At 47.5% G+C, this 22623-nt stretch overlaps 1 protein-coding gene across 3 annotated transcripts in view; it reads left to right on the top strand.

Moving 5' to 3' along the window:
* ANKRD6 (ankyrin repeat domain 6) overlaps positions 1-22623 on the top strand; it is a 45895-nt gene that overhangs the window by 12800 nt on the left and 10472 nt on the right. For all 3 annotated transcript variants that reach the window (XM_061567755.1, XM_061567747.1, XM_061567764.1), the window contains exons 2-11: positions 2790-3493; positions 11778-11876; positions 12890-12988; positions 14415-14513; positions 15184-15282; positions 16006-16104; positions 18018-18116; positions 18510-18587; positions 19697-19789; positions 21539-21745. In XM_061567755.1, coding sequence (XP_061423739.1) covers positions 3374-3493; positions 11778-11876; positions 12890-12988; positions 14415-14513; positions 15184-15282; positions 16006-16104; positions 18018-18116; positions 18510-18587; positions 19697-19789; positions 21539-21745 — 1092 coding nt within the window. In that variant the 5' untranslated portion in view covers positions 2790-3373. The remainder of the gene's footprint in view (positions 1-2789; positions 3494-11777; positions 11877-12889; positions 12989-14414; positions 14514-15183; positions 15283-16005; positions 16105-18017; positions 18117-18509; positions 18588-19696; positions 19790-21538; positions 21746-22623) is intronic.

Below are 22623 nucleotides of genomic sequence, written 5' to 3' on the forward strand. Positions count from 1 at the left end.
GCAAGTCATATTCTTGGTTCTTTCGGTAAAGTCACGTAGAAGGGAAATAATAAAATAATAAAAATAAAACATAATAAGATAAAATTCTCACGACGTTTCGGCCACAACGCAAGCAGCCGTCCTCAGGTGAAGAACAGGTCTGTCGGAAAGACAGCGTCCTAATGAACCTGTGGCCGAAACGTCGTGAGAATTGTATCTTGTTATGTTTATTATTTTATTTTCTTATTTCCCTTCTACGTGACTTTACCTAAAGAACCAAGAATATGAATCCATGCAGTCACGAAAGCTTTAACTCGAAATGTAACTGCAAGTCAAACAACAACTGCAAGTCAAACAACAACACCCCAGAAGAGTGGCCATGCGTCTCGAAGCTCGGGGTACAATCATTCGCTTAGCGGCTACCTGAAAGTGGCGTTTAAAAATTGCGGGCGGTTTTTTGTTGTTGTTTTATTTCACGGATACGAGTTTGAATCTTTGCTAATGCAGGATTTTAAAAACGTTTCAAGTCAAGCGAACTCTTTGCTCATCTTGCGTCACAGCGGTGTGCGACTGCTGTACTTTTTAAAACATCACCCGAGTGACACAACTCCAATTAGCACGGTTGGCTACGTGAAGGTTCGAAAGTAGTTCAATATATAAACATACATTATTACGTAATTCCTAAAAGTTTGTTTTATTAATCATCAATTAAGCTTTCTGCCTGTTTATTATGCTGCATTTGCCTTTAAATTCAGCGGTAGGTTGATTTTTATATGAGTTTAATGGAAAAAACAAGCTTTGAATAATCATGCATATGCACGGATTATGTGACACTTTCCAACATGCGTTTGTCCTCGCAAGTATACAATTAGCAGTAAATAAGCCGATGGATAATTATCAGGGCAAAATGAACTTTGCATGTTTACAAATCGTCTTTTTTTGCTGTGGTTGTGTGTTTCCGATTTTTCTTGGCCAACGCTTGCATCAATTTGGGCGGTTTTCAATCGGATAAAGTCTCAGAAAGCAGCACGATTTTATACTAAAGTTGAATTCCACATTGGATCATGGTCACAAGAGTGATCGTATTCTTAGGTTTTTTTCGGTAAAGTCACGTAGGTAAAACATTAAAATTAATAAACGTAAAATAAAATAAAAATCACGACGTTTCGGAGGCAACACAAGCTTCCGTCTTCAGGTGGAACCGTCACAGCCACGACAGCTGTATCAAGCTATAGCTGTATCAAGTAAAATGTCGTGGCTGTGACGGTTCCACCTGAAGACGGAAGCTTGTGTTGCCTCCGAAACGTCGTGATTTTTATTTTATTTTACTTTTATTAATTTTAATATTTTACCTACGTGACTTTACCGAAAAAACCTAAGAATATGAATCCTTGCAGTCACGAAAGCTTCAAATCTAGAATTAAGAGTGATCGTGCCTCCCTACGTTACGGACGGCCAGCCAGCCGGGTGGACAGAGACTCGTGCATGAACTCTCTCTAGACCTTAGTTGGGGACTGTCAAGTAAGTAAAACGTCATCTTGCTCTATTAAAGACCGGGAGCAGGTGGATTGCTTCACTATACTGGCAAATCGTCCGATGATGCTGGATGTAAATTACCAGCGAAACGTCGATTGTCAATGTTGTGGATTTACTGTCATAACACAGCGATGGGCTGAAGTCGTAACGAATTGACACGTTGTTCTCGTGACAAACATTACTGTCTGTGTTGGGTGGTCGAGGGTTAAGACACATTTATACTTACGCGATCTAACCCAAAAACCTTTACTGCGAATAACATTGTTCGCGTAAAGCCCACTCACGCGTTAAACGAAGCAAAACAAAATTTAAAAAAAATCGCTGCAAACGTTGCGGGCGGAGCTGCAAAAACTTTGCGGCGAGTGTGGATGTCGTTGGGAGTTTGCGTCGAGGAGACGCCCTCAAGTGTTGAGGCGTGGGGTGGCGAGGCCCCCCCCACGCCGCACGAAGTTGCTGAGCAACACTCACGGCGAGGATTGTTACCGAACGCCAATTCCCAGTGAGCACTGCTCCGCTCGCTGGCAGGCGTTGCGCTAAGGAAGCGTTCTTTCTTTCTGCAACCAGCTTCCATCTAAGGATGCTGCCACAACGGTGGTGTCACGGGTAGTGCGCTGGGCTCGCAAGTCCAGAGGTCACCGGGTCAATCCGACCTCCCAGCGCCGCAGTTGAAACAACTGGGCAGGTTTCTTAAATCCTCTCACCTCCGGTTGCCTGGCCATGCGTGGAAGAGTAGGCCAAACGCCCTCTATGGGGGGTTCTCTACGGCTCCCTGTAGTGGAGGCCCTTGAGCTAGCAGTGGCGTGAGCAGGCAATTGCAGGGCTGCACATTTTTTTTTAATCCTTTATATTAAGTTCGCTTGCTTGCTTACGACCGTGCAAATTTTCGGTCGTTTTTTAACCCACTTCCCGTGATCCAATCGAGTTGACATTTTCCACACAGACTCGTTGTGCGTGACAATGAATGTTCGTGAAAATTTTTTTCCTAAATTTTACACTTTTTATGACAAAAATATTATATTTAATTACCAATTGCTTAATGGTGCAATGCAATCATCTGACCCATAGGTGGCAGCCATCTCAAGCCAGAGGACGAGAGCCGCCACGCATATAAAGGATTTATAGTGAAAAACTTTGTTTTTACGGGTTATACTTGTTACCAGATATCTTGGCTGGGGTAGTCAGGACGTTCTCTCTCTCTCTGTGGAGGTAAAAGACGCAAGTGAGAATGTGTGTGTTCCACCATCCACGTGTGTCTGTGTCCTCTTTCCTTTCAGGCAATATAATTGCTTGCCAGCAGTGGATTTCCCTGCAAGTGTGACGGCTGCTCAGAAGAGACCTTCCAAGTGGCAGGATGAAAGAGCCCAGACTCGGCAGCTTGAAGGAGAACTGGGATTTGTGATGGAGATCGTGGTCTGATGTGATGTGGCTCCGTCTGACAGTGCCGACTCCCACACAAGTGAGGCTCGTGTACTGACGACAACAATGAAACTTCGAGGATATGCAAAGCTCATTTGGATTTGCAAGAAAACCCACGGATTACCTCAATTAACAGGACGGAGCAGCTCGATCAACACTCGGAGAGCTCGCGTTGTCAGATCGGCAAAAGCAAACGCCGAGGAGCGAAACTAATCGCCGCGCCTCTTCGATAGACGGATCCGCACGACTGCGTCAACCTCGTGACAATCACCGCCAAGACTCTTCCCCCCACCACCCACCCATCGTTCACCTGCCGTGCCGCACACTCGCGGTTTAACTTGGTGGGGGGGGGGGGGGAGGAGGAAGGCGCTCTCCCAGGACGACTTTTGCGGGACTGACCCGGACGGACGTGCGTGCGATCGAGGATTCAGCGGGTCGCCCCATGAGCGGGCGCGATGGCGCGGACCTGCTCGCCGAGAAGCTGCTCGTCGCGGCGCACAGGGGCCGCGTGGGCGACGTCGTGGAGCTCATCAATCGAGGCGCCCCCAGCGCCATCAACAAGGTGAGTCCCACTGTGGTGGGGGAGAGCGAGGGATGGCGAGGGACGGTAAAGGACAGCGAAGGAGAGAGCGAGGGATGGCGAGTGAATCAGAATATTTATCCTGGAGGAATCCGATGAGCTATGAAGCTCTTTTTCGCAGATGTCCAGCCGAGCGAGAGAGAGAGACACGGGGACTACGAGGGACGGCGCCGTCTGGAATAATGATACAGTTCGCGTAGTCACTTTGGGGAAAAAAATGTGCCATGATGTACCCTCCTGTCAAATGGGTTTGTTGACTCAGTGATGCAGCCTTGGGTATATAGATAATCCAGTCCACTCTGCATTATCCAAGGTAATGGTGGGTAGGGGGGGGGCGGATAAAACCGATATTTGGATAAATGCAAAACACATGTAAATTGCCGTCTACAAAAGTATGTGTTCATCTAGGCAGAATTGTAGTGAAGACAAAGAATGTGCCTGGTGTGTTTTTTTCATTGATTCTTCAAGTGATCAGTTTATTTCGCGTTTAGTGGTCGTGTGGCCATTGAGTCGCTGGCCCCTCGACGAGTGAGAAGCGGTGAACACTGTAATCAGCAAGCGCGCAACACATTTTACATAAAGTCACGTAGAATGGAAATAATAAAAAGAAAAAAGAAATAAATAACCCATAATTAAATCATTCTCACGACGTTTCGGCCACAACGCAAGCAGCCGTCCTCAGGTGAAGAACAGGTCTGTTTATTTTTTTATTTTTTTATTTCCATTCTACGTGACTTTACCAAAAGAACCAAGAAGATGAATCCCTGCAGTCACGAAAGCTTTAAATCGAAATTTGACATTTTACGTACTTTTTTTGCGACCACTATTAATCCATATACTGTATGTGGATAATCCGTCCACGGATGAATCAAGAATGAACGTTAATAACGGTGTGATAATTGTTAGCGATGTAAAACAAACATTACACAAGTGTTGGAGCAGTAAGTAGTGTGCACGATTTGCAATTAGAAGGTTGGGAGTTCGAATCCTGGTAGGGGGGACTGACTCAGCCATCACGGGGAAGTTGACAGAAGTTGTCCTATGAATCGAATGGCCCCCACAATATGGAATTGCCACCACTGGCTTCGGGCTGCAATCAGGGGGTGAGGGGGCCTCTCACTCAGCTGAGCCTGTCAACGTTTTGACATTTGAATTCTGATCGACGTTTGATGATTTGTGCTCTTTCTTCAAGTTATTTTTCAATCTCTGTGGCAAATCTCGGCAGAGCACTTGAGGTCATTGTCCATGGCCGTTTGTGTTTTCGTGTGTCTGTTTTTTTTCGCGCGTCTTCCCTCGGTCTAGATATAATTCATTCAGAAATTTAGGCAATTGTAAGAAACACAAGTACAGCCTTATGTCAATCCAGTTGTGAATGCATGCCTCCTCACGCCATATCAGGAGTGATGGGCGTTGTTTGACCACACCTCACCATTCTGGTCAGTATTAGATCTGGAAGGGTGGGCCCAGGACCAGTTAAAGTATCACTCTCCATCGATTCTAGCCACGGGCGAGAATTGAACTTGGGTCACCACATTCCTAGCGGAGTGTGCTTACCACTTGCACCACAGCTCCACGCCTCGCCAAGCAAAAAACAACACGGGGGTAATGCAGTCGATCTAGTGACAGTTCGCAACACGCTCTTCAGACTTACTTTCTCATTCACCTTAAGAGGCAGCAGCAGTTTTGGGGAATTCTAGATTTGAAGCTTTCGTGACTGCAAGGATTCATGCTCTTAGTTCTTTCGGTAAAAAATGAAATAAAAATTTATAAAAAAATAAAAACAATAAAATCACGACGTTTCGGAGGCAACACAAGCTTCCGTCTTCAGGTGAAACTGTCACAGCAAAATATCTGTATCAACTTTACCGAAAGAACTAAGAGTATATAGTTTTGGGGAATGTGCCTCCCGGGAACGAACGCGAAAGGAAGCTTTTAAAAGCGCGGCGAGAGCATGAGAGGCGCGGGAGAAACTCCGCGGCCAAGTGCACGCACCTCCCACCGCACCCCCACCGCCCCCAGGCCGTGTCGTGCTGGCTGCGCGATGATTGATGAGTTGGTGACGAGAGGGTGGCATTGACGGAGCCGGGGAGACTCGGCGTCAGACGCGGCGTGGCGAGCGAGTGAGCGCGCGAGGCCGAGTTTCGCGGCCGCGCTCGTAAAAAAAAAACTAACAAACAAACTTATTCTTAGTTCTTTCGATAAAGTCAGGTAGATTGCATTTTTTTTTTATAAATAGATAATAATAAAAGCAAAAACCCCACGACATTTTGATCGCAACACAAGCGGGCTTCATCTCTCCGCCTGATGAAGAAAATAAAAAGTAAATTAAACATATATATTTTTTATTAATTGAAAATAATAAAAGCAAAAAACCCACGACGTTTCGATCGCAACACAAGCGGTCTTCGTCAGGCGGAGAGATGAAGAAGACCGCTTGTGTTGCGATCGAAACGTCGTGGGTTTTTTGCTTTAATTATTTTCAATAAAAAAAATTACTTTTTATTTTCTATCTACGTGACTTTACCGAACGAATCAAGAATCTGAATTCCCGCAGTCACGAAAGTTTTAAGTCAACATTGAAACAAACAAACCTCCCTACTGGTGCCTCGTGCACCGACCGGCATCGCTTGCCCCCTCGCCGCACGAAGAACCTAAACTAACCTCCCGAGCCAGAAGCTATCGCGTTGCAGCCCTTTGGCGGTCATGACGACGCTTGCTTGGGACCCTCAACCTCAACGCTGGCACGTGAGGGTGAAACGCAACCCTCGTTCCACCCAAGGACGGTGGCCATTTTTTTTCCAACCCACGTGTTTTTTTTTCATCAGAAACTTTTTTTTTGTATTGGAAGCCGTATATGTCCGTGCTGTTGCGGGTGTCAGATTATGGTGGTTTTGTTTTGCTTTGTTGTTGACGGGAGAGAGGGCAATCTTGGTCGTGCCCCCGGCTTTGTGTTACGAGGCTCGGATCTAATCCGATTTAATCGTTGCGTTGCTCCACAATGCCCCGGCGAGAATTCTGTCCTCCCCCCCCCCCGTGTTGCTTTGAGCGCCTCCTCGGTATTCCATGCCGCTGTGGAGTTGATCATCAGCTGGATCGGTTGCAGCCAAGGGATGTGGCCGTTGTTCGTATTTGCAAGAACAAACCAATGGCGGCACCCGCACGAGTCGTGAAACGTGCTCCATTGCATGAAAAATGTAAGGATAGGTTTTACCCTTTCTGGAAATAAAACAGGTTTAAAACATTCGTGACCGCAGGGATTCATCTTCTTGGTTCTTTCGGTAAAGTCACGTAGAAGGGAAATAATAAAATAATAAAAATTTAACATAATAAAATAAGTCTCACGACGTTTCGACCACAACGCAAGCAGCCGTCCTCAGTTGAAGAACAAGTCTGTCGGGAAGATAGTGCCAGAAAGTGTCTTCCTGACAGACCTGTTCTTCACCTGAGGACGGCTGCTTGCGTTGTGGCCGAAACGTCGTGAGAATTATTTTATTATGTTTTATTTTTATTATTTTATTATTTCCCTTCTACGTGACTTTACCGAAAGAACCAAGAAGAGGTTTAAAAAACGTAGGCTTTCGCGGCCAATAATATTCATAATAAAGTTTTTTGGGTTAGAGATCGCGTAAGTATAAATGTGTCGTAACCCTCCACCACCCAACGCCAATTAGTTTACAACTTCGTACTCAAATTGTAAATGTTGTGGATTTACTCTCCAACACACCGGTGGGCTGAAGTAACTAATTAGCCCTTTGTTTACGAGACAAATCAGTGACTAATTGGCTGTGTCGGGTGGTGGAGGGTTACGACACATTTATACTTATGCGATCTAACCAAAAAACCTTTATGACGAATAAAACAGGCGTTAAGATTTTCAAACACCAAATAGAAACCTTTTGCAAAGATAGGGTAAAACCTATTCTTATTTGTTCATGCTTTGTTACTGGCAAAATATCCCATATTGTGCTTCCTTGCGCGAGAACCCAGACGGCTGAAGCCCCACGCTCGTTTTGCACATTGTGGCAGCAAAATGTTTGATCATCATCATCATCGGCCAAGACCGCATGATTAATTAACAGCAGTTTTGCCAAGTTTGTAGCTCGTGAGGGTTTCTTTTCCTCCCCCGCGAATGATTTTTACGTATCGCGCGTTTGTGGAATTTTGAACAGACGACGGGCGCAGTGGCACACGTCATTTTGAGGTAAGAGTTCGTGGTTCACGTGGTTTTGTGGCTCACAAAGATTTATGAAACCCCAGGGAGTACGGTACAGCAGGTAGGTTGATGAGCCTGTCTGTGTGAAGCTTTGTTTACATCTCACACATTTGGGATTTCTCTGGCAACTAACGTCCTCTCACACGCGAAACATTCCTGAAAAAGAAATCGAATGCGGGGCTCTCTTGAAAATGAGACTTGTGGCTCAGTTTGGGCTTTCTGGATGAGTTGTTACTTTGTCATTTTATGGCAGATGTGCTGTACAGTGTGTTGTTCGCTACGATTTCGATTTAAAGCTTTCGTGACTGCAGGGATTCATCTTCTTGGTTCTTTCGGTAAAGTCACGTAGAATGGAAATAATAAAGAATTATTTTATTATGTTTTATTTGTATTATTTTATTATTTCCGTTCGCTACGATGTTACGTCGAGAAATATTCAGTTCCTGAAGAGGCTCACACCCAGCACATGGAGCGAAATGTCGGACATCGTGCCGAACAACGCGCCGCACAACCAGACACCAGTCAAGCTAAAGAAAGATCGTGATTGTTGTTAACACCATGATAGGAAGAGCATGTGGACGGTGATGGTAATGTTTAAGGTCAGAATGAGGCAGCGTTGGATTTGTTTTGCCACGAGCGGTGCCGTACCGGGCCGTGCCGAGCCGTGCTCACGTGTGGAATGTGGCCCCTGGGACGCAGAGTGGCCGTTGAAGCGATGAGTCAGTTTATAAACTATGAGAATAGGTTTCGATTAAAAGCTTTCGTGACTGCAGGGATTCATCTTCTTGGTTCTTTCGGTAAAGTCACGTAGAATGGAAATAAAATAATACAAATATTTTTATTATTTTATTATTTCCCCCCAATTTTTTTTTTTACATTCTACGTGACTTTACCGAAAGAACTATGAGAATAGGTTTTGCCCTTTTTTCTGGAAACAAAACAGCTGTGTTAAGATGTTAAAACACCAAACTGAAACCTTTTACAAGGAATCATGTCTGCATTAACCACAATACTTGTGGTCAGAATGTAAACAAAAAACGTACTCTGATAATATATGCATTGTCTTTGAAACTGATTGGTCCACACCAGAGACAGCTTTCTTTTGAGCCTAGTCTCAAAACGGTGTTAGACCATAGGACGCCAAGGGAAAACCTATTCTCATATTTTGGTACTGGCAAAGGAGGTCCCATGATGCAGTTTATAAACTGTTTATTTTACCAGGTAAGGCCCCACTGAGCTACGAAGCTCTTTTTCATAAGCGTCCTGCCAACAAATGATAGCCCAACGAAGTGGCTTATCGCGCGGAAATGTATAGCAGTCAAATACTCTAAACGCACGTGGAAGGAAAATCGCAGGTCCCGGAGAAAACTCCACGCGACCACGGGGAGAGAGACATGCAAACTTCACATATACAGGCGTCAGGGTCGGGATCGAACCCACGGTCTCCTGCATAGCTGGCGAGGTAGTTAAGATCTCTTTGCCACAGCGTTCCAGCGAGGTGTGTACTAAAGCGCTGGTCACGGCCCTGGCGTGTCAGTCGGCCGCCACCTCCCATCTCGGCGCAATTCCAGTCCAGCTGAACGCAGGCTGCGGTGAGCTCCGCCTCGCTCCCGTGTCCGTCAGCACCTCCGGCAATTTACGCTTCACAGCACGGAGCCGCGTGCACGCGTGAATGTGCACAGCGCTTAAAACTGTTTCATCGGCGACTGGTGAGATCCTGGGAAGAGGTCAGTTTAACAGGCACCGCGCAATACATAAATTATAATACAGGTGGCCAGGGTTTCAAGCGATGGTCACGGAGAATTGAGCGGTATTAGATGGGGGTTAGTGTTGACACGCCTGTTGTTGCATATGTGCATGCATGTAAGTGTGCGTGTACGTAATGGTTGCTCGCTTTTTCCACTTGCCTTTGTACGTGTGGGGTACGGGACGTTGGCGCGACGCTTGGCATAGCGCACTATGAACTTGGCGACCTGAGTTTGATTTCCGTCCCTGGTTAAGATTAGTTGCGAGTGATATCAGAACCTGTCCTGGGCTTCCCCATGCTCAACTGAGTCTTCAATGCGTATCCAACTGCAGGTATTAAACATGAACACTGGGAGGAAATTAGAAGCTGGGCATGGTGCTGGCCACACAACCCCTTTATGCGCCATGCCTGCCTTAAATAGGTGTTCGCTAACCGCAATTACCCCACCAGTTTATATGGGCATACCAGGGATGTTGTGTCTCTTTGTGTATGGCAGGGCTGGGGAACGTCCGGCCCGCGGGCCGTATGAGGCCCGTGAAATCATTTGGTCTGGCCCTGCCAAGGCAACCGCAGGCAGGGACTCGAAATTCAATAAATCTCTAGGAGCAAACCTGTAAAAGCAGTTGCGAGTAGCAGCAACATCATCAATAGCAGCTAACATTCACACGCCTCGCCAAAGAGAAGCAGTTCCAGCCATCGCATTAGGGGTGAGTTAATGAAATGTTTGACCAAATATAACGGGCTAATTTTTAAGTTGATAATTTTGTATGGCCCGCGAATAATGTTATAAATATCCAAATGGTCCTTGGCAGATAAAAGATTTCCCGCCCCTGGTGTAGTGGGTGTGTGAACCCAAGGACCTAAATTCATTTTCCCTGCCGTGTAGAACACCAATTGGGGAACTTGTGAGTCAGTTCTGTGTGTCCCCTCGGGCAATTCAACCTTGCCAACGAGTACCTGGTGCGGCATGTACACATCACCACTAAGTAGACAAAGGCGACAGGGCTGGGTGCTGACTACACAATCCCCTCTAGCATCACGCTGGCCTTAATAGATGCCCACAAACAGGTCGTCCATAAATGACGTCACGCACCTAGGGGGGGAGGGGGTCAGACATTTGTGACGATGTGTGACGAGGGGGAGGGGTTTGAGAAATGTGATGTCACATCAAAATGCGAAACTTTAAATAAATATAGACAACACGTTCTACCTAATTAAATAGGCTTTTTAATACATGTTTTCTCCTACAACATCAGAGTGCAGCGCCACATTAAATACGCACTACAATGACAATAGTTTAAAGCGATTTGAGGCAAGTTTAATTTTTGGGGGGGGGGAGGGGCAGAGCTTGGTGACGTCATAGTACGGTGCTTTTTCTGCAATATTTAGCTGTCTTTTCTTGGATTTTCTGTTTGCACATAGTCACTTTAAGATGTTTTTGTTTCATGTTTTTGTTTTTTGTTTATTGCGGTTGCACCCGATTCAAGAGCCGAATGGCTCACAGGGCTATACCTAATAAATGAAACTGAAAACTGAAACTGACCCGAGTTCGATTACTGCTCATGGCCAACACTCGTGACAAATATCTGATCCGGTCCTGGGCCTCACCTAGGTCAACTCAGCCTCAAATGAGTACCTGGTGTAGTGTACAAATATCGCCACTGGGGAGACAAAGGCGGTCGGGCGAGGTGCTGTCCACCCGCCCCCTCGTGTACCGTGCCTGCATTTATAGGTGCTCGCTAACAGCACTTGCCCCTAAAGTCTGACGAGGCTCTACAGCGGTCTTTGTCATTGTCTTCATGCTGCCCCCCCCCCCCCACCCTCGTGTGCTGTACCGGTTTCAACAAGTGCTCGCCAACAGCACTTGCCCCAAGAGTCTGTCAAGGCTATATGGGGGATTCATCTTCTTGGTTCTTTCGGTAAAGTCACGTAGAAGGGAAATAATAAAAATAAAACATAATAAAATAATTATCACGACGTTTCGGCCACAACGCAAGCAGCCGTCCTCAGGTGAAGAACAGGTCTGTCGGAAAGCGTCTTCAGACGCTGTCTTTCCGACAGACCTGTTCTTCAGACGCTGTCTTCCCGACAGACCTGTTCTTCACCTGAGGACGGCTGCTTGCGTTGTGGCCGAAACGTCGTGAGAATTATTTTATCATGTTTTATTTTTATTATTGTATTATTTCCCTTCTACGTGACTTTACCGAAAGAACCAATAAGATGAATCCATGCAGTCACGAAAGCTTTAAATCGAAATATATGGGGGATCTTTGCCTGTGTGCGCGTGTGTGTGTGTCGATATGCAGCACGGTCGTTCCCCGCTGCACCTGGCTGCGAGCCGTGGCCATGCGGAGGTGGTGCGTTTGTTGGCGAGCGCCGGCTGCAACCTGGACCTACAGGACGATGTAGGAAGCAGTTTGCATGGACCCGCTAAGTGATCGGATGCCTGCGCCCACGTGGCCACCCACATCTCTCTCTCTCTATAAATATATTTGTACACGAACCAACGAAGTGTTCTTTCGGTAAAGTCACGTCGATAGAAACATAACAATAGACAATAAAGTTAATAAAAAATAAAAGAATAAAATAAAAACACGAAAGTAGACTGTAGCCTGGTTATTCACCTCGGTGAGTGTACTAGCAGTCTATAATGTAGACTGTAGCCTGGTTTTAAAGCTTGGTCAGCGTATTGGCAGTCTACAGTCTATATTATAGACTGCCAGTACACTCACCAAACTTAATAACCAGGCTACAGTCTACATTATAGACTGCCGGTACACTCAACAAAATTAATAACCAGGCTACAGTCTACATTATAGACTGCCAGAATACTCACCGAGGTGAGACTGCCAGGACACTCACTCCGATTAAGAACCAGGCTGCAGTCTACATTCGTGTTTTTTTTTATATTTTTTATATTCACTTTATTTTTTATTATTATTTTTCTATCTACATGACTTTACTGAAAGAACCAAAGAATATTAATTCCTGCAGTCACGAATGTTTTACGTCAGAACCAACTAAGATTTAATAGCATTAATCCATTAGCTCTGTCTGTCCGTCTATCTGTCTGTCTGTCTGCCACAATAGCGCTCGTAACGATGATCCAATACGAACAAAACGTCTAAAATTGCGTCGCCGTTAGAGAACTGCCCGTAGAAGTTCGGACAAATTGACAATAAAAAAAGTGCAGTCCAAAAAACTTGGATCCCCAAAATGAGAGTTCAAAAAGGACCATCCACAAACATGAACACGCCTGCCTCGACAGCCGGCCCCCGTTAGCTTCCGTTCCACCGATGGAAACGCTTTCGAAGACGCGCTCGAAGAAAATGCGTTCGTTTGAGCAATCTATTTTGAATTGTCCGCGTGATTGATCCGGTTGGTTGGGCTGGCCCGGGCTTGACCGATTGTCTCGCAGGGTGGTCAGACGGCGGTGCATCGAGCCGTCGAGGCGGGCAGCACGGCCGTGCTCTCGGTGCTTCTGGATGAGGGCTGCTCGCTCGATCGGCAGGACACGGTACGCGTGCGTGCTCTCACCCCCCCACCGTCCAACAGGACCATCTTCCAACCTTTGTTCTGTCGCTTCCTCGTCTCTCTACTTTGCGGCTACTGCTGCCGCGGTCGTTGTTGTTGTTGTTGTTGCGAATGTCACGTGTCGATACCTCCAAATCAATGTCGATGGTCCGTTTTACCAGGTCGGTTGTTTCCGCTCGTAAATACTCCGTTAAACAACCAAGTTAGAGGACCTCACATCTGCCTTCCTCCTCGAACTGCTTGACTTGAAATTCCCGAATATTCTTTCTTTTTACAAAATTGCTTAACCCTTGCCTACCTTCTTCAGCGACTTACTCATCGCTCTTTTATTGCTACTGCAAAGGTCTTTGTTCATGTGAACGTCATGTTTTGCCCCCCCCCCCCCCCGCCAATTGCCAGAATTGACTCTTTTTCGCTCATAAATACCATTGTTAACTTGCCAAACACATTCCTGCGGAGGGAGCTGGTAGGAACGTTGGGTTGCTCGGTCAATGCCCGACTGTGAGGGCGGGCACAAGCCGGCATGAGTAGGTTAAACGTTGAGTTTTATAAGGGCACCACGGGGTGACCAGCCCCTCCACACCCAGCCCCACCCTTCCCACCCCCCACCCAGCCCCTCCCCACCCTCCCCTCCCCACCCAGCCCCTCCCCACCCTCCCCTCTCCACCTAGCCCCACCCCTCGTTATCGACTGTATTTTCATATGTCCCATCGGTTGCCCGTCATTGGAATTCCCTCCCATTCTCCGCTTTCCCGAGTTCCCTTAGCATTGCTCAACTCGAGGCTACAAGGTCAGGAAGTTATGCCCGAGCAATTCCCTTCAGAGTTAGTTGGCCGTGCTCCAGGATTGTCATCGATTGATCCTGGCTTGCAGACATTGGTAGGTCACAAATAATAATGCAGTTAAGAGAGCAGTTTGCATATCGTTATGACAAATAAAGGACTTAAGTCGTGTAGGCAGTTTGAGCAGCTTTGGATAAGACTGATGATCCTGCCCGTACCCGAGCATGAAGTGCATTCGCTTGTTCATCTCTTCTACGCATTCGTCCTCGCCGCTGTGTTTAGAGGACACGACATGACAACAGAATGATCTGCGCCAGGCGGATCACGGCGTTTATGTGCGCGGTGGGACGGCGTCGCCAAAAACAAATTAAATGCGATTTTGACTTCCGTTTATTCGGGACTCTGGGGTCCAGCCATAAGCTTCATATACTGCAGTGTTAATATTGTGTTTAACAAGGCAATGATTCACCCTCTAGCGATTTGCTGAATTGCCATTGAATCGCTGGGGTGGCTGCGGCGGAGCGGGGTGTGCCGGCTTGTATGACGCGTGACCAAGTGCTCCCTCTTGTAGATGTGCCCCAGGACATTGTGATTGTCTGCATTCACACCCCCCCCTGCCCCCTGCAGTCTGGGAGCACTGCTCTGCACGAGGCTGCGTGGAAGGGCTACAGCCAGTCCGTGAAGCTGCTGGTGAAGGCAGGTGCCAACGTCCACGTCAAGAACCACGTGAGCCACTGCGATCTTGAGATTCACATCTACATAAATTATATTATAAACACACTATGCTAAAAATACAGCACCATATTTTAACACTAAAGCAGTCACTGACTCGCAACAACTTGCAATCATAAGTGACAGAGTTAATTTCGGGTAAAATCAATGAACATGGGGTATGCCGATAGCATAAAAATGAGATGTTATAGAGCAAATCTGAGATCAGATTTGGAATCAGCACCCTGAAATTAGTCTAAAACAGCTGCGAAAGTCCAGGCCAGAAACAAATGTTTTTTTTTGTTGACCAGTGTAGTCATTCGTTAAACTCTCAATATGGTGAATTGTCACTCGTGTGTATGTGTGTGGAGGCTGGTAGTGGTTAGTGCACTGTGCTATGAATCCGGAGGCTTGCGTTTGATTCCCGGCCATAGCTAGCATCAATGGCAAGTGATATCCTAACTGTTCCTGAGCCTCCCCTAGATTGACTCAGCCTCAAATGAGTACCTGGTACAGTGTGTAAACATCAGCACTGGTGAGACTAAGGCGGCCAGGCGTGGCGCTGCTCACCCCATGCCATCCCGCACCATTCCAGTCTTCATTGGTGTGCGCTAGCACCACCTGCCCAGCAGTCTCCGTTAATAGCTACGTGGGGGGGGGGGGGGGTCTTTGTGTTCATATCCAGGCAGGGAGCACCCCGCTACACCTCGCCTGCCAGAACGGACACTCGCAGAGCTGCCGGGGGTTGCTACTCGGCGGATCGCGTCCTGACGCCAAGAACCACGTGAGTGCCGCGATGGTGTCCAGTCCGCGGGCACCTGTGCTCCCACCCCCCCCCCCCCCGGCAGGGTACTCCGTCTCCGCGGTTGCGCTGCAGAGCCCTCTCCGACGAGCGTCCGGGTCGTGCCGCGCGACGCTCGGCGCGACGTTCGACGTTTCGCTCCCGGCGGCTTGGAGCGTTCGCGTTGTCGGTCGTCGTGCTGAACGTCGACGTGCCACAACCCGAGAGCACACATCGGGCAGCTGCGCGGCACGGCCGTGAAATATAGTAATAGGTTTTTACCCTTTTAACTGGTACAACATCTGACACCTTTATACAAGGCATCATGTTTGCAATAACCTCAACACAAGAAGTCAATATGCAAACAAAAAGAAACAACTCTGATGATGATAATGATATGCACTGTCCTTGAAGTTGATTGGTCCACACCCGAGACAGCTTTTCTTAGAGCCTAGTCTCCATTGGTGTTGGACCAGATGACGCCAAAAGGCGTACAACTCAAAGACAGCGCACTATCAGAGTATTGAGAGCTCGGGGTAAGCATTTACACTAAAAAAGCTGTCTCGGGTGTGGGCCAATCAACTTCAAGGACAGTGCATATCATTATCACAACCGTGAGAGTTAAGCGGGAGGAAGGGGGCTCGCTTTGGGGGACTCCCTGGGGGGTTTGGCGCCGGAGGGTTTGTGGGGGAGCGGACTTTTGTGCGGTGTGTGCGTTGCGTGCAGACGGGCGATACGTGCACGCACATCGCGGCCCGCTACAACCACGTGACCGTCGTGCGCATCCTCATCAGCGCTTTCTGCTCCGTCGACGAAAAGAACGAGGTTTGACGACTGCGGCCGTTCACGGCCATCCCCACGCCTCGGATTAGCGCGGTTGGCTTACGTACGGCACGAAAGAGGTTAGGCGGTAAATTTCGATTTTAAGCTTTCGTGACTGCAGGGATTCATCTTCTTGGTTCTTTCGGTAAAGTCACGTAGAAGGGAAATAATAAAATAATAAAAATAAAACATAATAAAATAATTCTCACGACGAGGACCTGAGGACGGCTGCTTGCGTTGTGGCCGAAACGTCGTGAGAATTATTTTATTATGTTTTATTTTTATTGTTTTATTATTTCCCTTCTGCGTGACTTTACCGAAAGAACCAAGAAGAAAGAAGTTTGGCGTTATTAAGCCACTTCGCTGTGGTTCAGTTGGGGAAGGGAGCCCGGCAATCAGGGTCTGGGATTAAACAAGAGCCATTCTGGCCGAGTGGTTACTGTTGAGCTGTCATTTTTGGCGAAGTCGCTGCTGAAAGACAGCTGCATAGTTCAGTGGGTCGTTACCTGGTGACGATTAAACTTTATAAATACGTACGTACGTGCCGAGCGCTCTCGCGTGCTGCCCTCCTTTATCGAACAAGGACCCTCAAGCCTCTGACAGAAACTAGGCATTGAATGATGAGTTGATTCTAGATTTGAAGCTTTCGTGACTGCAAGGATTCATACTCTTAGGTTTTTTCGGTAAAGTCACGTAGGTAAAAAATAAATGATAAAAATAGAAATAAAAGAATAAATCACAACGATTTTTTATTCTATTTGTATTATTTCTTCTATTATTTGCATTATTTATTATTTATTTTAACCTACGTGACTTTACCGAAAAAACCTAAGAGTACGAGCTGATTCACTGATTGAAACGAATTTCTGAAGTTCATGATAATACATGTCATCGGTTAATTAACTGGATATATAAAACTTAGTATGCAATGATATGTATGTAACGTATATGGAATTAATCATTGGTGTAATGATTCATAGTGATGGCTGTGCTCACAATCCTTGCACTGATTCATGCGTGTAGAAGACATTATTTACAATTTATGCAAATTACTCGCTCATTTTTTATTACTTCCCTTCTACGTGACTTTACCGAAAGAACCAAGAAGATGAATCCCTGCAGTCACGAAAGCTTTAAATCGAAATTTAGCCGAAACGTCGTGAGAATTATTTTATTTTATTATGTTTTATTTTTATTATTTTATTACTTCCCTTCTACGTGCCTTTACCGAAAGAACCAAGAAGATAAGATTACTCGCTCATGTTGCACTTTTAAGGACTTGTCGGCTTTTTGGCGCTTTGCGCCTTGCCCGTCACCCCCACTGATGTCCTCTTCTTCACCCCCCCCCCTCCCCGAATGTGTGGAGATACTACTATTGTATGTAGGGTGTATAGGTATATATAGAGTCAGTAGATACGACTGACTCTATTGTATGCAGGGTGTGTCGGCGTACATGCCTACAAAATAAATTTATTTTTTTGGCGGGGTCGACAATTGTTGTAAACCTGTCGGATCAACTTTGTACCCCCACATGTGTGGGGGGGGGGGGGGGGCGTCCACTTTACGTAACTTTTTTGATTCAGGCCTTCTGCAAGGCTCTCATAATTTAGTTGACGGACAAACGGAATGCCGGGCTTTCGGAACAGACGGTGTGAATACGTGAATGAGACAGTAAATACAGACAAACAATATAAATGAGACCATTTAAAACGAGACAATAAAGCATTGATTATTCAATCCAATCGCAAAACCCCTGGACTTTGTCAATTCATTGAATTGTCCCCACTCATTGTGTTGCCGTTGTTGCTGCTGCCTCACCGCATGCTCGCTAATGGCACGTGCTCCAACAGTCTGTTAAAGGCTACACGGGGGAGGAGGGACCTTTGTCTTTGTGTGTGTGTTATTTTTGTTGTCAGCTTGGCGACACGGCGCTGCACGTGACCGCGCAGCTCAACCACAGGAAAGTGACGCGATTGCTCCTGGCGGCTGGGGCCAATCCAACGCTCAAGAACAGCGTGGGTCGCGCCGGGGGTTAGGGCATTACCGGGGCGAACTCTGTGGTTGAGGTCGGCGGTGCTTTGTGTAAGGTCACGCTGGGGTAGGACTGTGACCAAATTTCTCAATTGGGTTATACAAAGTAATCATCACCCCCTCCTCCTAGCAGTAGACTAATGGCCGGTTTGCAGGCCAGGTGCTGAGTCACCTTGTGCCCCACAGGGACAGCTGCCACTGAGGGGGTGCCTCTTTCAAATGTGTAGACAAGAGATGTGACGTGAGTCGCTCCTATCGTGTGTACGAGACGCAATATCAAAAGCAAAATCGTTCCCGACAAAGTGGCGCTGCGTTGTACGCGTTGCGCTGTGCCGTTTGTAATGAGCGTTGCTGTGCCGTGGGTTCCGTGTGCCCAGGCTGGGCTGACGCCGCTGGACGTGGCCAGGGAGCACGACAATGCCGATGTGGCTCTGCTGCTCAGCCGGGCACCGCATGTACGACCCGCGCCGCGCCCACCGCCCACCGGGTCGCCCACCGAGACGCCCATCGAGACTCTCACCCATTAGCCTCACCCAGGCACATTCATCCAGATACTCCCTCGGGCACTTACTCGTTAACTCACTCAAGTGCTCACACACTCATCGAGACACCTAATCAGGCTCTTATTCAAACGCTAAAGCTGTGATTCTACCAAGGCACTCGCCAGGATACCCAACAAGGCACCCACACAGCCACCCACCCAGGCAATCAGCCAGGTATCCACCCAGATGCTCAGACAGGAACTGATCCAGGCATATGTGTGTGTGGAACTTCTTTGGCACCGTACGTAGTCATCCGTGCTGATCGGAGGTGAGGGGGAAGGACAACAAACTAAAACACAAAAAGGCAGCCAGGCACTTACCCGGACCACCCCCCAATCGGCCACACAGAAATCCACCCAGATACCTGCACACGCACCCAGGTACTCGCTGCTTCACAGTGGACGTCAAAGATCACCTGACGTCAAGAGTGCTAGAGTCAGGGTTTGCCAAATTAGCCAAATTCGAAAATTACCCGCGAATTACTTAGTTGGAATTATGCTTAGCAATCGTCGCCCCCTACTGGCAGACCAATGCCCCAGGTTACTCTTGCAAATGAGACTATCCTACTCTCTTGAGTTGGCACCTGGTTAAGCAAAATTAACTTGAAACTCACCCATACACTCAACAAAACATCCGCCTCAGCAGTCAGCCCAAGCAATCGGCTATATGCCCAACCAGACACTCACCCAGGTACTCATGCAGACACCGATGGAGACAACCACTCACAGACTCACCACTGTACACACCAAGACACCCACCCAGTTACCAACCCAGGCACGTACCCATGTCTACTACTCAGAAGATCATCCAGCCGCCTGTGCAAATAAACCACCCAAACACATGCCCATTCACCCCAGACTACCAGTGCAGACAATCACCAACGCACCCACACGTACGTCCACACAGGCACTCGCCTAGCCACCTACGCAGGCACTCGCTCATTTGGCTGCGACGGTCAGGCCGTCTTTGCCGTCCTCCTCGTGCTCTATGACACCGGCTCTTGCCCGTGTTTCCTCGTGCAGGCTGCGAGCGTCGTGCCCAGGAGGCGAAGCGGAAAGGAGAGGGAGCCGCCCGCGCAGCAGAGGCGCTCACGATCCGTCCCTCGCAACCACAAGGTGTGTGGGGCGTCACAAACGACCGCCGCACTGCCCATTACCTACTATAATCACCCAGAAATGTCTGTCCGTCCCGCGCGTGACGTCACTCCACATGAGGCCCACCCCCCTGCGTGACGTCACTCCACATGAGGCCCACCCCCCTCCCCCTCATTAATATTCATGAGTGGGTGGATTTTTACACTAACGCAGAGGAAGGTCGAGCTGAATTGAATAATTCATTATGCAAAGTCGCTTCAAATATTACGTTTATTTATAGAAAGTGATGGTAAAAAATTAATCTACGCAAGCACAGTGCTACATCCGTGCGTGACGTCACTGAAAAATAGGCCCCACCCCCTTCATTAATATTCATGCCCGCGTGGAAATTTACACGAACGCACAAGAAGGTCGCGCACTCCACATGCCGCACTCTTCCTCTCATTAATAATCATGAGCGGGTGACGTCACTCCACATGCCACACCCCTCCCCAATAACCATGAGGGGGTGACGTCACTCCACATGCCGCACCCCTCCCCAATAACCATTAGCGGGTGACGTCACTCCACATGGGGCAACCCCCCCCCAATATACACCCGCCCTTGGACGGGCAAAAAAGCCAGTCTGCATTATTCATAGTTGAACCACTGCTAGACGTGTGACCGGATTAGGTTTGATGGGGGCTCAGAGCTGGTATAGTTTTGTACAGGGTGCGTCAAAAAAGTGTGAACACTTTCGAGAATTTGCAACAAGGCCACAAGAAATGTGCCTCCGGGCTCTGGAGACCACCTGGAGAAGATTCCAGGCACGTGTTGGCAATGATGGCGAACAAGTGGAGATTCCTTTGACTTTTTGAAGCTATTAACATGACATTTGCTATCATGTTACAGTGTATTATCCGTCTTTTCATTAACAACGATCGTCCTTTATGAGTGTTAACATGTTTTTTAAGCCCCCTGGAATGCCTTTCTTTTACTGTTTTACCGTTTTAGCACCACGCATGCCCCATCCCAAACGCTGCATTGTTCATCACCTTGGCTATTTCAGTTCCAGATTTCAAATACGATATACGAAGTGGAGAGTCTAGTCGAGGCTAAAACAAAACGAATACAATTTTGGCGCATCACTGGCAGTGATATACACATAGTTATTCTATGGCTTTTATGACCAAATGACCTATAGGATTGATCATAGAGCGCTATAATCTTACACTATTCATCATTATAAAAGCTATAGGTATTTTTGGAAGCCGATCAAAATTCAAGACTTTAGGGAGCTGCAGCTTCTAAAGCTGCTGCGTTAATCCGACCCTCGCTTCACATTGCAGGCAGCTGATGGTTGGTAATCGCAGAAAACGGTGCTGTTGGGAGGTCACAATTACTGCGATTTTGAGAAGCACTCTTCTAGATCGATGCTTTCCAGCAGCACCTGTTTTAGCATGCCAACACCAGACTTGTATTGACTCTCTCGAGCATACATGTCAACCCACACGTTCTACCCATATTCTTGTACAGGGAAATTGAGTGTTCAAGTCCATGCGGTGTACAGCCGTTTCAATACGGGCAACATTTTTTAATTCTATTTGTTTGAGTTTTTTTCCCTTGTGATGTGACTTTGTAGGATGAACGTTGAGATTTATAAGGGCCATTAAGGTCTGAATTGGTCTGTAATAAGCTCGGCACTGATAAGGGGTTTACAGGTATGCTCTTGAGTCTCATCACGTAGCCTGTCTTAATGCCTATTTTACTCCCCCCCCCCCCCCCCCGAAGGTGTTTAAGAATCGCTCGTCCACAAACGGCAGCTGCGTCAGCAGCAGCAGCAGCCAGCGAGCGGGCGGGTCTGGGGAGAGGACGGGGAGGCGGGGGAAGCAGCTCGCTCCGCTCAGTCTCTCCGCCACGTCCCCGACAGTCGCCACAGCCGCCGGCACCACGGCAGCCGTCGCCCTGCCTCTGACACAGAGAGGGACTCACAAGAGGGTACGTTGAGCCTGGCTCACAACACCGCACACGGGTGGGTTATCGCGGCTCCACACGCAAAAAAAGACCACGTCACCTTGATTACAATTTATTATTTATACCCTGCCCCCCCGACGCGGCACATCTTGGGTCGGCAGCACAAAGGGGTTTTTTGAGATATTGATAACAACAACAACAGCAGTAGCAGCAAGATAATCGCTCAGTGGGGAAGCCATTGTAGATGGAATGTGATGCGGAAAATCTAAGCGGTATAGTCGATGTACACGGACAAAGAGACTCTTGGCGTTGTTAATATTCTGCGCATCTTCATTTGAATGTGCGAATTCGGTCGGAGTCGGTGCCCCTGCGGAATCGTGTGTCCTGATTTCAGCGGCTGTTCTACGTGCGTATGCCGTCCTTCAAGAGATCTCAATGCATTGAAGCAGTACACGTGTGGGCTTTGTGCGGGGAGATCTGATTCGCCAGGCTGTTAGGGTGGAACAAAAAAAAAGTCACTAACCGAAGCAAGTTTAATGAAAAATGAAGGATTCGATGTGAATAGCGGACGATTTAAACCGCAGGCATCGCAGGGCAGCTTCTCGCATCTCCCATCCATCTCCGTTCACGTGGAAAGCAGACGGCAATTGACGAGAGGAGTGTTCGAATAGGTTTTCCCCTTTTTTATGGCAACAAAACAGGTGTTGAGATGTTAAAACACCAAACTGAAAGCTTTTACAAGGAATCATGTCTGCATTAACCACAATACTTGTGGTCAGAATGCAAACAAAAAACATGCGCTGATAATATCTGCATTGTCTTTGAAACTGATTGGCCTACACCAGAGACAGCTTTCTTTAGGGCCTAGTCTCACCAGTGTCAGACCAGAGGACGCCAAAAAG

Source organism: Lethenteron reissneri, chromosome 5, assembly GCF_015708825.2.
Source record: "Lethenteron reissneri isolate LAM-NWPU_2019-01 chromosome 5, ASM1570882v1, whole genome shotgun sequence".
NCBI lineage: Eukaryota > Metazoa > Chordata > Hyperoartia > Petromyzontiformes > Petromyzontidae > Lethenteron > Lethenteron reissneri.